Source organism: Vitis riparia, chromosome 6 (assembly GCF_004353265.1).
Source record: "Vitis riparia cultivar Riparia Gloire de Montpellier isolate 1030 chromosome 6, EGFV_Vit.rip_1.0, whole genome shotgun sequence".
Taxonomy (NCBI): Eukaryota; Viridiplantae; Streptophyta; class Magnoliopsida; order Vitales; family Vitaceae; genus Vitis; species Vitis riparia.
Window position 1 is genome coordinate 17,440,322 of NC_048436.1, and position 13,457 is coordinate 17,453,778.

The 13,457-nt window shown below is 35.4% G+C and overlaps 2 protein-coding genes across 2 annotated transcripts; one reads left to right on the plus strand and one right to left on the minus strand.

The window, feature by feature from the left end:
- Positions 1 to 330: 330 nt before the first annotated feature.
- Positions 331 to 2,175, plus strand: LOC117916193 (epsin-3). Its single transcript, XM_034832100.1, has 4 exons — positions 331 to 649; positions 729 to 851; positions 960 to 1,121; positions 1,207 to 2,175. The coding sequence occupies exons 1-4, from the start codon at positions 507 to 509 to the stop codon at positions 1,790 to 1,792; spliced, it is 1,014 nt and encodes a 337-aa protein (XP_034687991.1). The 5' UTR covers positions 331 to 506; the 3' UTR covers positions 1,793 to 2,175.
- A 20-nt stretch (positions 2,176 to 2,195) lies between these two features.
- Positions 2,196 to 10,676, minus strand: LOC117916192 (U-box domain-containing protein 33-like). Its single transcript, XM_034832098.1, has 7 exons — positions 10,319 to 10,676; positions 9,683 to 9,801; positions 9,393 to 9,505; positions 5,906 to 6,443; positions 4,727 to 5,278; positions 3,549 to 4,271; positions 2,196 to 2,603 (listed from the first exon to the last, which is right to left on the minus strand). Exons 1-7 carry the CDS (start codon positions 10,524 to 10,526, stop codon positions 2,421 to 2,423), a joined length of 2,436 nt encoding a protein of 811 aa, XP_034687989.1. The 5' UTR covers positions 10,527 to 10,676; the 3' UTR covers positions 2,196 to 2,420.
- Positions 10,677 to 13,457: the final 2,781 nt, after the last annotated feature.

Genomic DNA, 13,457 nt, shown 5'->3' on the forward strand with positions numbered 1-13,457 from the left:
CAGAACGGTCAAAAACATGAGCTGACGAAATTATTTCCGTATTCTAAAATCCAACCTCAAGCCATAAATTCAAATCCATACCAAAGAGCCCACAGAGCTCCATCACAACACGGAAGTTGACTTTGATCATCCACATTTATATATAAACTTTTTGGCATGTAAATTGGAAAGACTAAATCACACCTTTCCACATCTTTGCGTCAACTTGGAAATGTCCATCTCGCCCCCAACGATATGACCCTGCTCCCCTTTGAATTCTTCGCCTCTAGAATCACTCCTTTGAATTCTCCTCTCTTTTGTCCTCTTCTTCTTCTCATTACATCTGCAAATCCCCACTCCTTTTATTTTTTTCTGATATAAAAGAGAGTAGGTATTGTTGCATTTGTTGCAGCCACTGTTGAAATGGTCGTTTATGCTAATAAGCTTACGCCAATTCCATCTGCTCTCATCCCAAAGGTCTAAGATATTTCCAAGTTTTCAGTTCTTTTGCTTATTTCATTTCAGAGATGTCAAGCTTGGGCGGCAACAGTGGTGGCAGGAACATGGGTGCACCCTTTTTCCATGAGTTCAAGAAACAGGCTTCTTTCTTCTTCAAGGAGAAGATCAAGACTGCTAGATTGGCTCTTACGGATGTTACACCTGCACAACTGTGAGCATCTTTTATGATTTACGTGATTTTTTGTTTTTCCTTGATTTTGAATGGTGCTGTGTTGTTTCTCTATTTGAAGGTTGACGGAGGAGGTCACTGGTGGGAATCCTTGGTCTGCGGACACGAGAACCATGGGCTTGATATCGAGGGCGGCCTTTGAAGTGGATGATTATGGGAGAATTGTGGAGATTCTGCACAACAGGTTCTTTTTTGCCTTCTGGCTTTCTTTGTTTTTGATCTGTGTTCCTGTGTCTAAGCTTTTAGTGATATGTATGATCTTTTTGCTTTTTCTTTGTTTATTGGGCATCAGATTGTTGAGATTTGATAGGAAGAATTGGAGGGCCTCTTACAATTCTCTGATCCTCCTTGAGCACCTGCTGACTCATGGGCCAGAGAGTGTTGCAGGCGAGTTTCAGAGTGAGAAAGGTGTCATTGAGGAGATGGGAAGCTTTCAGTACATAGATGAGAAAGGGTCTCTTTTGATTTTACCTTTTTCTGGGTTTTGTGTTATTAGCACTAGGATTGGTTATCTCATGCTCTGATGTTTCTAAGCGCAGATTCAACTGGGGCCTGACTGTTAGGAAGAAATCTGAGAGGGTATTGAAGTTGCTCCAGAAAGGGCATCTTCTCAAGGAAGAAAGGGACCGAGCTAGAAAGCTAACGAGAGGGATTCAAGGCTTCGGGAGCTTCACCCATAAGTCTTCCTCAGCGCAAGGAATTTTGCGTGAATCATCCTTCCATGGAAGGTGTACTTCACATTTAAGTGATGATGAAAATCAGTTAACCAGTGATGAAGGCTCAACCAGAAGAGGGGTTGGAAAATCACAGCAAACACAAGAAGATAATGCCATACTGGCTGTTGGCGAGAAAGCTGAGAATTCTAACACCTGGGGTAGTTTTAGTAATGGAGATGTACTCAAGAAATGCGAAAACCAAACTAGTTTCAAAGAGAACATGGTACCTGTAGTGAGAGACCTACATGAATGGAGTTGCACAGGGGAGTCTAAGCCTCTTTTGGATGGTAACAGAAATGAGCCAAGGACAGCAATTTCTGTGGATGAAGATCACCCCTTCAATCACGCTGAGAATCAAACCACAGCATCACTGCTTTCAACCAGAAATGAAATCCTGCAGGGTTGCTGAGGAACTAGATTATGGTATATACAAGTGAAGTCTGCAAGCCTCTTCATCATACATAGAAGAGCCAAGGTTCTGTTTTGCCTGTGGTCCTATGTGGGCTTTGAAGGATACATTCTATAGAGAAGAATGGCATTGAAAGCTTGCAGGGATGTCGAGGAACTAGATTATAGCATACATGACTGAAGTTGTCTGCAAGCTACTTTACCATATGGACAAGCGTTCTGTGTTTCCTGCTATGGTGTGTGTGTGGGCTTTAATGTTAGATTCTAGACAGAAGAATATCAATGGTAGAGGTTCTGTTCCATTTATATTTTAAAGGAACTTCTGACATTGACTATAACTATTTTGATTGACGAAAAAAAAGATTATGTTGAAATAGAACAGAATTCAATAACAGCAAAGAATCTGAGTATCATCATACAGGTAATATTTAAGATTTCCATTTCACATATGGTCTAAGTTTTATTTTTCCCTTTTTGGGTTGGAGTTCATGACCTCATTTTAACAAGAAAATAACCCAAAGCCGCTAGTGAATCATCGATGCCTGATCTACAATGGTGACCGTCTAAGAATACACCTCTGTACACAAAGAAAGAACAGAGACTATGTACATGCATACGTGCAGGAGACTTCATGATTTGCAAAGCCAGTCTTGAATTGCAGATCTCAGTGAATGGTTGGGAGTAAGATGCAAGTGACTCAATCTCAAATTGGTCATTGGAGAGGTTTCACGGCCATTTTCCAACCACCCAAGCAAGGCTTCTTTTTCATAAGTGAAGCCATCTGCTGCCACATGAGGATCGTGCATTATGTCCTGAAAGCATGTGTGAGCCACATGAAGAATGTTAGCATAACATCATAGTTTCACCCCTATGATAGCAGTAAAAAAGGGCTAAATGCTTTTTGCTATATAGAACTCATGATTTTAAAATATCTAGCTCTTGGTAGGCATTTTAACATCTTCAGATCCATGACAGAGGTAAGATGTATTGTATATATCAGCCAAGCCCTTCTGAGGCGCATGCAATTTCAGATTAGCTCAGCCAAACTACATTCAAGCCCAAGACAACCACCCAAGGTTCCATAAACTAGAATTTTGCTTCTTCATGAGCATAACTGAGACTGTAACTTTCAAACAAAATTAATTCAGGCCAGTCACACCTGCTCACCAGCCAGAAATCCCTAATGTAAAACAAACAACTTCCCAAGGGGTTCCTTTAGGTGTGTTCTTAAGCTTTTGAATTTAACTATGGATAACAGGGATCTCCTTCAATTCATGAGCCTAAGCACGTCAAACCCAGTTTAGCAAGAACTTGGTAGTTGCTACATTTAGCAGTGAAGCCCGGAGTTCCTGCTTAATCTCGACTAGTTTGGGGCTGATGAAGAAGTTTGAATAGAACTCATTAAAAGCAAGCTCAAGTGAATTATTTGTTTCTGATTTAAAATTTTTTTAAAATAAAAAAAAAAAAAAAAAAGAAGAAAAGAGCATATAAAAAAACAGAGACACAGGAAGAAAGGAAGAAGCAAGCTCAAGTTGTCACAACTCACAAGTTGCTTGTCAATTAGTCAATTAAGTCTTAGTTTGATATACATTGTTGGTAATTTACCAAGAGCTCAAACTTTTGGTGCAACTGTTAGTTAATATTGTATCAGAGTTCTTCTACTTGGAGATTTTGGATTCAAGCTTCGTCAATTATCATAAAATATAAAAATATGGCTTTCACTCTTTTGCTTGTAACAAATGAGAAGAATTGCATACCTGAAGGATAGGGCACAAAAAGAAAGATGGAACTGGTTGCTCTTCTGAAACATGCAACTGCTCCAGTTCCCTAACCAGAGTTGGTTTTAGCTCTGGTCTGTCCCTACTGTTCAATTCACAGCATCTCAGTGCCAGGTCCACCAATCGGCTTGCCACATGTGTAGGCCATACTCCAGCTGAAGAATCCAAAATTGATGCTAATTTCCCACATGAAACTGCCTTGCGCACCTCACTGGCCAAACCCACAGGAGGCCTTCCAGTGAGTAACTGTAGAATGATTACTCCAAAGGAGTAAATGTCAGACTTGGTTGTCAGGACTCCAGTCCTATACAACTCAGGATCCTCATATGGAAAAGCACCCTTTGGCTCAGCATTGCGGCGGAAACTTGGACAACGAAGGCTTTCATCAGAGACAAGTCTACAAATTCCAAAATCACATATCTTGCAGCGAAGATCAGAACCAAGAAGGATGTTCTCAGGTCTCAGATTGCCATGGACTATCTTTTCGGGTTTGCAAGAGTGCAAGAAGAGAAGGGCACTCAATATTTCAGTGATGATCCGTGCTCGGACCTTCCATGTTAGGGGAGAGTTGTTGCTCTTCCGAAAAAGGCGATCTTGGAGGCTCCCATTGGGCAAATACTCATATACTAGTGACCATGCTTCTGGGCTTGCACCAATCAGAGTCACCAGATGAGGATGTTGGATTTTGCCAAGAACTTGAACCTGCACATGAAAAAATAAAGGTTGTTTTAGCCCTCTGACAAAAGATAAGAGGAACAAGTAGCCTAGTCAGAGACAGCAGAAGGAATTCAAGTATCTTTCAAAAGAAAAATCTTTCTGTGAGATGGGGATTTCCTTTTCCACATTTAATACTGAGAAGAATTACATGATACTGAGAGCAACAGATTTTTAAGACCAATATTCAACATGTTCTACCAAAGAGATTTTCTGATAAATTTTAGGGCAATCAAATGATCCACATGCTATTGAACCTTGTTGGATGATCAGAGAACATAGTGAATAATCATGGAAAAACTATAGAAAAATCATTTAGCCATGAGAGTAAAGATTGATAAACATAAAGAACATATTCTTTCTGGACTATTGTGTGTGTGTGTGTGTGTGTGTGAGAGAGAGAGAGAGAGAGAGAGAGAGAGAGAGAGAGAGAGATAGGCGACCTCTCTTTGAAACTCTGATTGTCCCTGCATGTTATGGGGATGCAGCTTCTTAATAGCAACAGTTTTATCTAACATTTCCCCTTTGTAAACAGAACCATTTCCTCCTTGCCCAATCTTGAAGCTCTCGGAAAAATTGCATGTTGCAGTCTCCAGATCCGACAGTGAAAATTCTGCTAACTCAGGCAAATCTTCAAAAACCCCAATGAATCCATTGCAGTGTGAAGTTCCAGCTTGACCACGACTTCTCCACCGATCAAGCCAATGCATGGCTTCCATTTTTTGCCGTCGGATCTTCTGCTTTTCATGCTGGAGAGTTGCAATGGATGCTTGGATGAGTTTTAATTCCTCAGTTGCTTCATCACATCGCCGGTTTGCTTCCTGTGCACGACTGTCTAGGAGGGCTACATTTCTCATGGTCTTCTGTATCTCCCTGGTTAGTTTTTCTCTTTCTTCCAAGAGTTTGTCTTGTTCCTGTATTGTACTTCTCAATGCATCTTCAGCATCTTTCCTAAGTTCAACTTCACGTGCATGAGCAGATTCAAAAGCTTTGACCTGATGACATCAGAGAACAAAATTTCCTGTGATGGGGATAAAATAATAATGATAATACTAATATATGATAATAACAAGTATATAAATAAATAAAACTACCTAAGAAGATTCATATATTACCATGCACTATACTTGATTGTGCATATTTTCAATTTCAAACAAATATTATGACAACCAAACATTAAACAAATAAAAAGTGAAACTTTCCTAATATTTTCTTTATTTATGAAAATTCTCTACAACTATGTAAGTCAAGAATCTTCTGCATTGACACTAAATATTTGGGTTGAATGCATAGCTATATCCTATGATGTAAATTTAATCACATTTGATACTAGTAAGTAATTTGAAAATCGAAATATTTGAAACATTATATCTAAGAAATGCAGTTTATTATTCTCCCAGAAGACATAGGAAAGGAATTAAAATTGGATTCTTTTCCCATAGGGTTCTTGTGAACTGCTGATACTCCAGCTGTCATAAGCTGTAAGTTTGCTCCCAGCAGGAAAGTTCTGCATACTGTGTAGGCCCCAGAACTCTGGTGTGGTTCCTTGGAATGGTCATTCTCACGCGCTATAATATATATGAATCAAAGTTCCTTACATGAAGATTGCAGATTCCATTTACCTTGGCAATAGCTTCCATAGCTTCTGATTCCAATTTTTGGCGCTTCAATAGCTCTAAAAATGCTTCGTTCCTTGAGGCCTCTGCTTCAATTGTAGCTTCTGCAAGCTGATAATATAAACTTTCTTCCTCCATCTTTGAGTAGGAATCCATAGACCTTTTTTCTGCAGAGGAACCATATCCAGAAAAGGTGCTAGAGCTTGCTGGACTAAACTGTGGGTCATTTTGACTAGTAGAATCAGATAAGGCTGGTGATGATGCCACTCTGGTTCTAACCAATTCACTCTCAACTCCATTTCTATCTCCACCACTAAGCACACTTACAGGAGAAGAACCGGATGGAAGACATTCTGGTTGGAAACCTAAGACTTCTCCAGTTTCTGTCTTTGGATGACTAATTGGTGGCAGAAAACCTGGGGCTTTGAACGCTTCTTTTGTCCATACATGTTTTCCTTTGTGGATAAACCAGATCTCACAGAATTCAGGAGCCTTTTTTGCAGCATAATTTGCTTTGCTAGAGCTCATTTTCACCTTCATGCAACTGCATTAAACCAGCACAATTTTAAAATGGTAGGAAAAATATTTTGAGGCATGTTATTTAAATAGCAACAGAAAAGAATACAACCATGGGAACGGAATATAGGATTTCCCAAGTGCACATAGCAACAGGCAATGCATTTCATAAAAACCGCCTAAAATTTTTATGACTGTTGTGTGTTGGCTCTTCAGGATATGCAATCTTTGTTTTGCTTATGCCTTATATTTTATGGTACAAAAAAATTTAAGCCAAGTTCCATGTCGAAATGATGAACATGGTTTACATAAATCTGCATTTCTGCGATATTATGTGTCCAACTGTTCATTTACAATTGAAAAAAAAAAATAGTTTAAATCAATAATTCCCTTGTTTTTTCATGCCTCAAGAGAAATTTCAGTTTTCATAATCAACATGAACAGTCAGTTCTCATTAACAAATAGACATTATGAAATTACTACACTAGCTAACATAAATAACATGCTTATAAATGATTGGATGATTTAAGAATACAGTGATGTGGAAATGAACTGAGCATGCAATGTGTCCACCTCTCAAATGGCGCCTTTTCTGTTAAGTTGATCCGGTCAGTATGCAAACTACAATATTGAGTTTGTCCTACCAACTGCAAAATAGAGTTAGGTTTGAAGTCTTGGTATTCTTACAGCAGATTTTTGGTCTCTCATGGAGTTAAAAATAAATTATCAGACAGAATTCAGTATTACAGGAAATACTCTTAAATACAACCAACCATGTAGCTTTCTGAGTCCCAAAATACCCAAGGCTGACCAACTATCAAGTCAAACCTGTAGAAAGGTATCATACTATGCTAATATGGAGCAAGACATCATTGTGAGGACCTGAAGTCTGTAAGAAGGGAAACTAATCCCAGCCAGTCCACTGGCACCAGCACAAGCATTTAAATCAATCAATTAATTAAATCTTGAATTTCAAATAGTACAAAAATTAAAGGTACTCAGCACCACAAGGTGCATAGAGAAAGGATGAGAACATCATTGACAGACAAGAGAAACAAGAGAAAAGATGCCCCATATATAAAGATTACATGGATGTCCAGTGAATCCTGCTATTCTTTTCTGCCACAGCAGCGTTCCTCTAACCCACTTCAGTTGTTAGAAGGGAAAAAAAACACCCTAGAAAGAAGAAGAAGAAGACACAAGAAACATGATATATGGCATATAAGCTCCCAAACAAAACACACTTGCCCTGCCTTTTACAGCTTTTATTAGTGTTTTTGGATTTTTCTTTTTTTATAAAAACAAATTTTCAAAGTTATATATATATATATATATATTGAATTCTTAAGAAATTTCAGAATTTCTTAGCAACCATTTATGATGCATCTATTTTGGAAATTTAGTCTTTTAATTTGAATTTTTAAAATATCTTATAAGCATCTTAATTCCATGTAATATTACATAATTTTTTCCCAAGGTTTCATTCATCTCCCTTGAGGTTTTGGCTAAATACACCTAGCTCCTATTGGTTTTAAATATTATCAAATATCTCCCCTATCCTTTTCATTTGTTATTTTCACTCACCTCACCTCTCACTGAAAATAAGAGAGGTATTTGATAAAATTTCAAACCAATGAGGGTCAAGTGTATTTAGCGAAATCCTGAGGGAAGGTGAGTGAAATTAAGCCTTTTCCTAACCATCCATAATTAAGTTTTGAAATGTTTGGTTGGCTAAAAATTGTAATTTTGGGGAAATATGGATGGAATCATGTAAATGTCAAATGAAAAAGGGTCGAGATAAAGAAATGCATTATCTCTCAACTAACTTGCTAATGGCATTAGCAATGTTCCTACCAATTGAGCACCATAATAGGGCCTTTTTTTCTTTTTTTTTTGCTTTAAATATTGTGACAATTAATTATGAGAAATCAAGGAATAAATAATTTGGTGGTATATATCTTAAGCAAGACATATCTAATGGTATTCTATGATAAGATTATCATGTAGCAATTTGAAAAGTTGCAAACCTCCACACACCCCACAACCCCCCCTTCCTCCCCTTCCCCCCAAAGGTGAACTCTTGGCTTCAACACTGCCCAATAGTTGTCTAAGTCGATCCATATATTACTAACATAAATGATTAAGATGGACCACAAAGGTTTTCCAGTAAATATATAACTACATTTGGAGGCTTACCTAGTTCTAGGCCAGTCTAAATATTTTTAGCATCAACATTTTCTTTTCCACATATATAATCCACTTAAGTTCACTAGGTGAACAAACCAAGAAAGGAAGTTTTCCGATCACTCATTCAAATCATGGTCTAGTTGATCAAAACTCAAAAGGTGGGAAATAAACAAAAGGTTGGCACCTATTCTAGGGAGCTTTCAGTGTTTCCTTTTGCCCTATACCTTATCTATTACAAGACAACCAAGACTTATGACCTTAATCTACATTCTGAGTCGTTGCCTATATGCTATCATTTTATCTCCCTGAACGATCTGTAGAATTAAAGCAGTGGAATAGAGAGATGCTAATGAAATGAGACATCCACTGCACAATGTTAGATTTTGATGCACATATAGCTGGTAAATAAAGGGCACAAGCCTCTTAGGAGATATGGATTTGCTGCACCTTTTGGCGAACTAGAGATCCTGCATTCCCCTAAATTGTTAAAAAGGAGAAGAGAAAACCCCATATTTTTAGATTTTGATATTTTATTGCAAGAAAATTGTAGCTTTGATCCATGCCCTTGTTTCATAAAAATGAAAACATCAAATCCATTTTCAGGGCACTGAAGGAAATAAAAAAAGCAGCATTGCAAAATAAGAAGGAAATCACCAAAGCAACCTTGCAAATAAGCAAAAGATCCTATCAATCGCCCAAAACATGTGTTTCTTAAAGCAGTAGCATATACACATATAATGCAGATATTCACTATTCAATGGAGGGCCGAGATGATAAGTGAAGTACTTACTTTTCTGGCACAGTGCCCTCCATAACCAGCTTCCTAATACCATGTCTGTTCACCAGATCTACAATTCCTTTCTGAACATGATCAGCTTCAATTGTAATGATACTTGGTTTCACCTGCAAAACAATTACTTTCCAAATATTAATTCCAATAAATATTGAAATAACCAGGAAATATATCTGCTTTTAATAGTATAAAAGTAAATTGCAACCCTGAAATAAACACAGCCAAGATGAGTATGTTGAGCAGGATTAGTGAAATCACTTGGCAACAAAATAAGAGAGAAAGAAAACCTTCATCCTGGAGCAAATGTTCGAGTAGTTAAGTAGAAGTTTATTTGTTTGTTTCTTCTCCTCTCTTCTATGTGCAGACACCACTTCCCCATTTGCTTGACTTGCCGGTAGTTTCCCCACTGCAGAACATCAGAGGATCATGAAATCGCCCAAATTCTATGAAACTTAATGCTCCATTAGGTCATAGAAGAACAGTTCAGATTCACCAAAAAAAACTAATGGGTCTTCAGTTAGCATCTTTTAATTAATTTCTTGCTTCCAAAAGCAAGCTATGGCTTTGGCTATGACAAGCAAGAAAATTACTCCCAAAATACAAACCACAAAATTACTTTAATTATGAATTCAATGTCTTTTGCAATTGCTAACAAACTATAAAAATAGAATTTTTTTTTTGATAAACTATAAAAATAGAAAATGTAAGCCTATAAAAAAAAATTAACATAGAAAATATAAATTTTCAAATTTCCTTTCCCTAGCTTTCACAATAACCAAACAAGGATTAAACCAAAACCCATTGAAACAAAATTCAAATCCAATCGAAACAAGCTGTCAAAGAACCAAAAATATCCACACAGATAACAAAATTCAAAGAACATTTGTCAAATTCCACAAGAACTCTGACAAAGAGAGTCTTACAGAGGGTGGGAATCAGCGGAGAAGGTTGATGCACATGAACAAGACAAATTTCACAGCTCCCAAATCGCCGGAAAGTCCAGTGAAGCAAACTTTCGGCTTTCTCGACTGATTTCCCGACGGCCACGTGTACTCTGTCACCACCTTCTTCGACAATCCCCGACAACGAAGAAGCTACCGCTTGGGGATGTGAGGGTTGGAGCAGCTCCATTTTGGTCGGAAAACTGAGCTCCGGCAGAGTCCGGCGATGGCTTGGCTTCTGAGAGAGTTTGGAGGGTTGGGGAATTATAGTACGAGTAAAATCAAATTAAGATTCTTCGAATGATTTTATTAGCAAATTTCTCTTCCAAATGGGGCCTTGACTTTTACTGACTGGATTATAGCGAGGCTTCCAAGAAAACCACTCAGATATTTCCTTCTTCCTTCCTATGGCTGTGGAACTCACCATCATTTAAATATTTTTTTAATATGTTCCAAAGCGTTTTCGAGAAATAGTTTTTCTGTTTTTTTTTTCTTAATTATTTTATGTTTTTTTTTCAAAACTTATTTTAAATAAAAAATTATATAAAGAGGGAGATGATTAAGGCTTGTTGGATAATTATTTTTTAAAATAATTTTTTATTTTGAAGAATAAAAATGAAAAAAAAAACATATTTAGTAAATATAAACTATTTTTTATTTTTTACCATTAAAATTAGAAAATAAGATGTTTTTAAAGAATTTTTTTAATTATTTTTATTTATTTAAAAAAATTATATAAATATGTAAAATAATTAAAAACAAAGTACCTTTAAAAATATTAAAAATAAATTAAAAATATTTCACATTTTTTATTATATAAAATATTTGAGAATAACTTTTAAGAATAGTTATTAAAAATGGTTTCAAAAACTTTTTTTTTTTTTTTAAATAATAATTATTGAATAGGACCTAAAACTTTAAAAAATATTTAAAAACACATTAAAAATATTAAAAAAAAAGGTTTCAAACAAATTTTAAATAAAATAAACCATGTTCTGGAAATAGTTCAAGTCTTATTTATTAGTTTAAATATCAAATAAATTCAAACTCATAAATGGGGGAACAAAAAATATTAATTAATTGAATGGAGTGGCTTTGGAAGACTATTGAAGAATGGAAGAAAGGGCTTTCCTATGACCGCATTTAAAGTAGTATTTAATTACCAAGTACTAAAGTCATAATAAAAGGACAAGTCAACAAGCCTTCTTTTGTCTTTATCTCATAGTAATGTCTGATTAAATTTAGATTATTGATTGGACAAAGAAATGAAGAATTGAGGATGGGGTTTCAAAGAATAAAAGAATAATGAAAGGTGGAAGGGGAATATGCTCTAAAACTTTGAATGAGAAGGGTGGGATGGAAAAAAAGGGTGGAGGTGGAATTTGAAAATGGGAATGGGGAGAGAGAGTAGGAGAGATTCTCAATCAATATCAACTTGGGGTTTTGCATTTGGCGTTTCTAACCAATCCAAGCAAACCAGGGTTTGTCAGCAGTGATGAGCCTAGCGATCTGTTTTTGGAACCAGATCCAAGAAATGAATGACTCTCCAGTCAACCATCCATCACATCTGCATGTGTCACGTGTCCATGTGGGAGACTTTGTTTGGAAAACAGGCCTTTTTGGTGGGTCTAACCCATGGAAATTGGAAACCACCGGTACTGCCATCCCCTGATTTTGCAGGGATTTAAGGCTCCATCAAAATTTCACTGTATATATAACGTCTCAACTTTTTATGGAAATGAATCAAATGACTATATTAATATTAATTATTATATTTAATAAATATATAAAAATTAAATACTTTATATATTAAAATAAATATATGATTTTAAATTATTAAAATATTCAAACGTTGAAGTATTTTAATTTAATTTAAAATATAAAATAGTTTAATAAATAAACATTATTATAATATTCAATCATTAGTATTAAAGATAATAACATTTTTATCCAATTCAAAATGATTTCAAAAACAAAACAAAACAAAATCATATTCATTTTCAAGTCAAGTGAGCAAGGAAATGATATCTTTTTTTTTTGTTTGATTCCTTTGAATTATTTCAATGAATTATGTTTCGGAATAAAAAGACAAGGAGAAAAATGTAAAAAAAGTTTGTAATATTTTTATTTGGTCTAAGAAAACAAAATAATTTTTCTTAGACATAAACAATGGCTTAGGCGATATGACATTCTAAAATTGACATTAGTGTGACTGGTCGACCATTTATCTCTTAAGTTGACAGTTGACACTTGCAAACAAGCCACACCAAACTTGACCGGACTCCGGAGAATGCTTGTAAAAAATGGATATGAATGGGATTGGCTGAAATTATTTAATTCATACTGTTTCATTCTCTCGATACTACCAAATTTGAAAAATATACTTCTTTTTGTATTAAACTATACATAGAATGTTAGGTATAGGAACAAGAGAACTTCGGCTTGTTGAGGTTCATGATGTCACTCGTACGTACATAAGAGCGAGATAGAGTTCAAGATTGTGGTTGTACGCACAAAGAAGAAAAAGGAAAAAAGATTAGCATAATCTCCGAGAAGAAATGAAGACAACCTGCGATCCATCGGCCACGTCACTTGATTATATTTACGGTTACGGGCTTACAGCTATAGAAAAGTATGATTGGTTCCTCACTTTCTTTATTCTTTCTCTGGAATCTTCATCAATCCATATTACAAAAAATTATGATTTAATTAGACCCAATGCACCCTCAAAATTAAGATTTTATAGTCTTTCATAAATTAAAAACCCAAAAATTAATAAATTAATATTAATAATAAAGAACACGAATTTCAATCCCAATCCACAGATCTAAAAATGTATTTCATAAAAGCAAATGCTAACTTAAAAAATTTATATCATTTTTAGAAATCAAGCTTAATTCAAAATCTCACCTACTATTCAATTACTAATTTCTTATTAATTATCTAATTAATTATTATAACATTTTTATTATATAAATAAATTATAATATTGACAAAGAAATATGTTAAATTACTATTTCTTAATTTATTAGTTTTAATAATTTAAAACTTAATAACACTAAGCTTTATTTAAATTTTAGACAAAATGTAAATACCACGGAAGTGTTAGGTCAACTATAAA

What these genes read in the sequence shown, in the direction of transcription:
- LOC117916193 (XM_034832100.1), top strand. Translation starts at nt 507, where the DNA reads ATGTCAAGCTTGGGCGGCAACAGTGGTGGCAGGAACATGGGTGCACCC. An exon ending in GTGGAGATTCTGCACAACAG is followed by an intron (nt 852 to 959) that starts GTTCTTTTTTGC and finishes ATTGGGCATCAG; the next exon opens with ATTGTTGAGATTTGATAGGA. An exon ending in CAGTACATAGATGAGAAAGG is followed by an intron (nt 1,122 to 1,206) that starts GTCTCTTTTGAT and finishes TTCTAAGCGCAG; the next exon opens with ATTCAACTGGGGCCTGACTG.
- LOC117916192 (XM_034832098.1), bottom strand. Translation starts at nt 10,526, where the DNA reads ATGGAGCTGCTCCAACCCTCACATCCCCAAGCGGTAGCTTCTTCGTTG. An exon ending in ACATTTGCTCCAGGATGAAG is followed by an intron (nt 9,506 to 9,682) that starts GTTTTCTTTCTC and finishes ATTGTTTTGCAG; the next exon opens with GTGAAACCAAGTATCATTAC. An exon ending in TTTTGTGCCCTATCCTTCAG is followed by an intron (nt 2,604 to 3,548) that starts GTATGCAATTCT and finishes ACATGCTTTCAG; the next exon opens with GACATAATGCACGATCCTCA.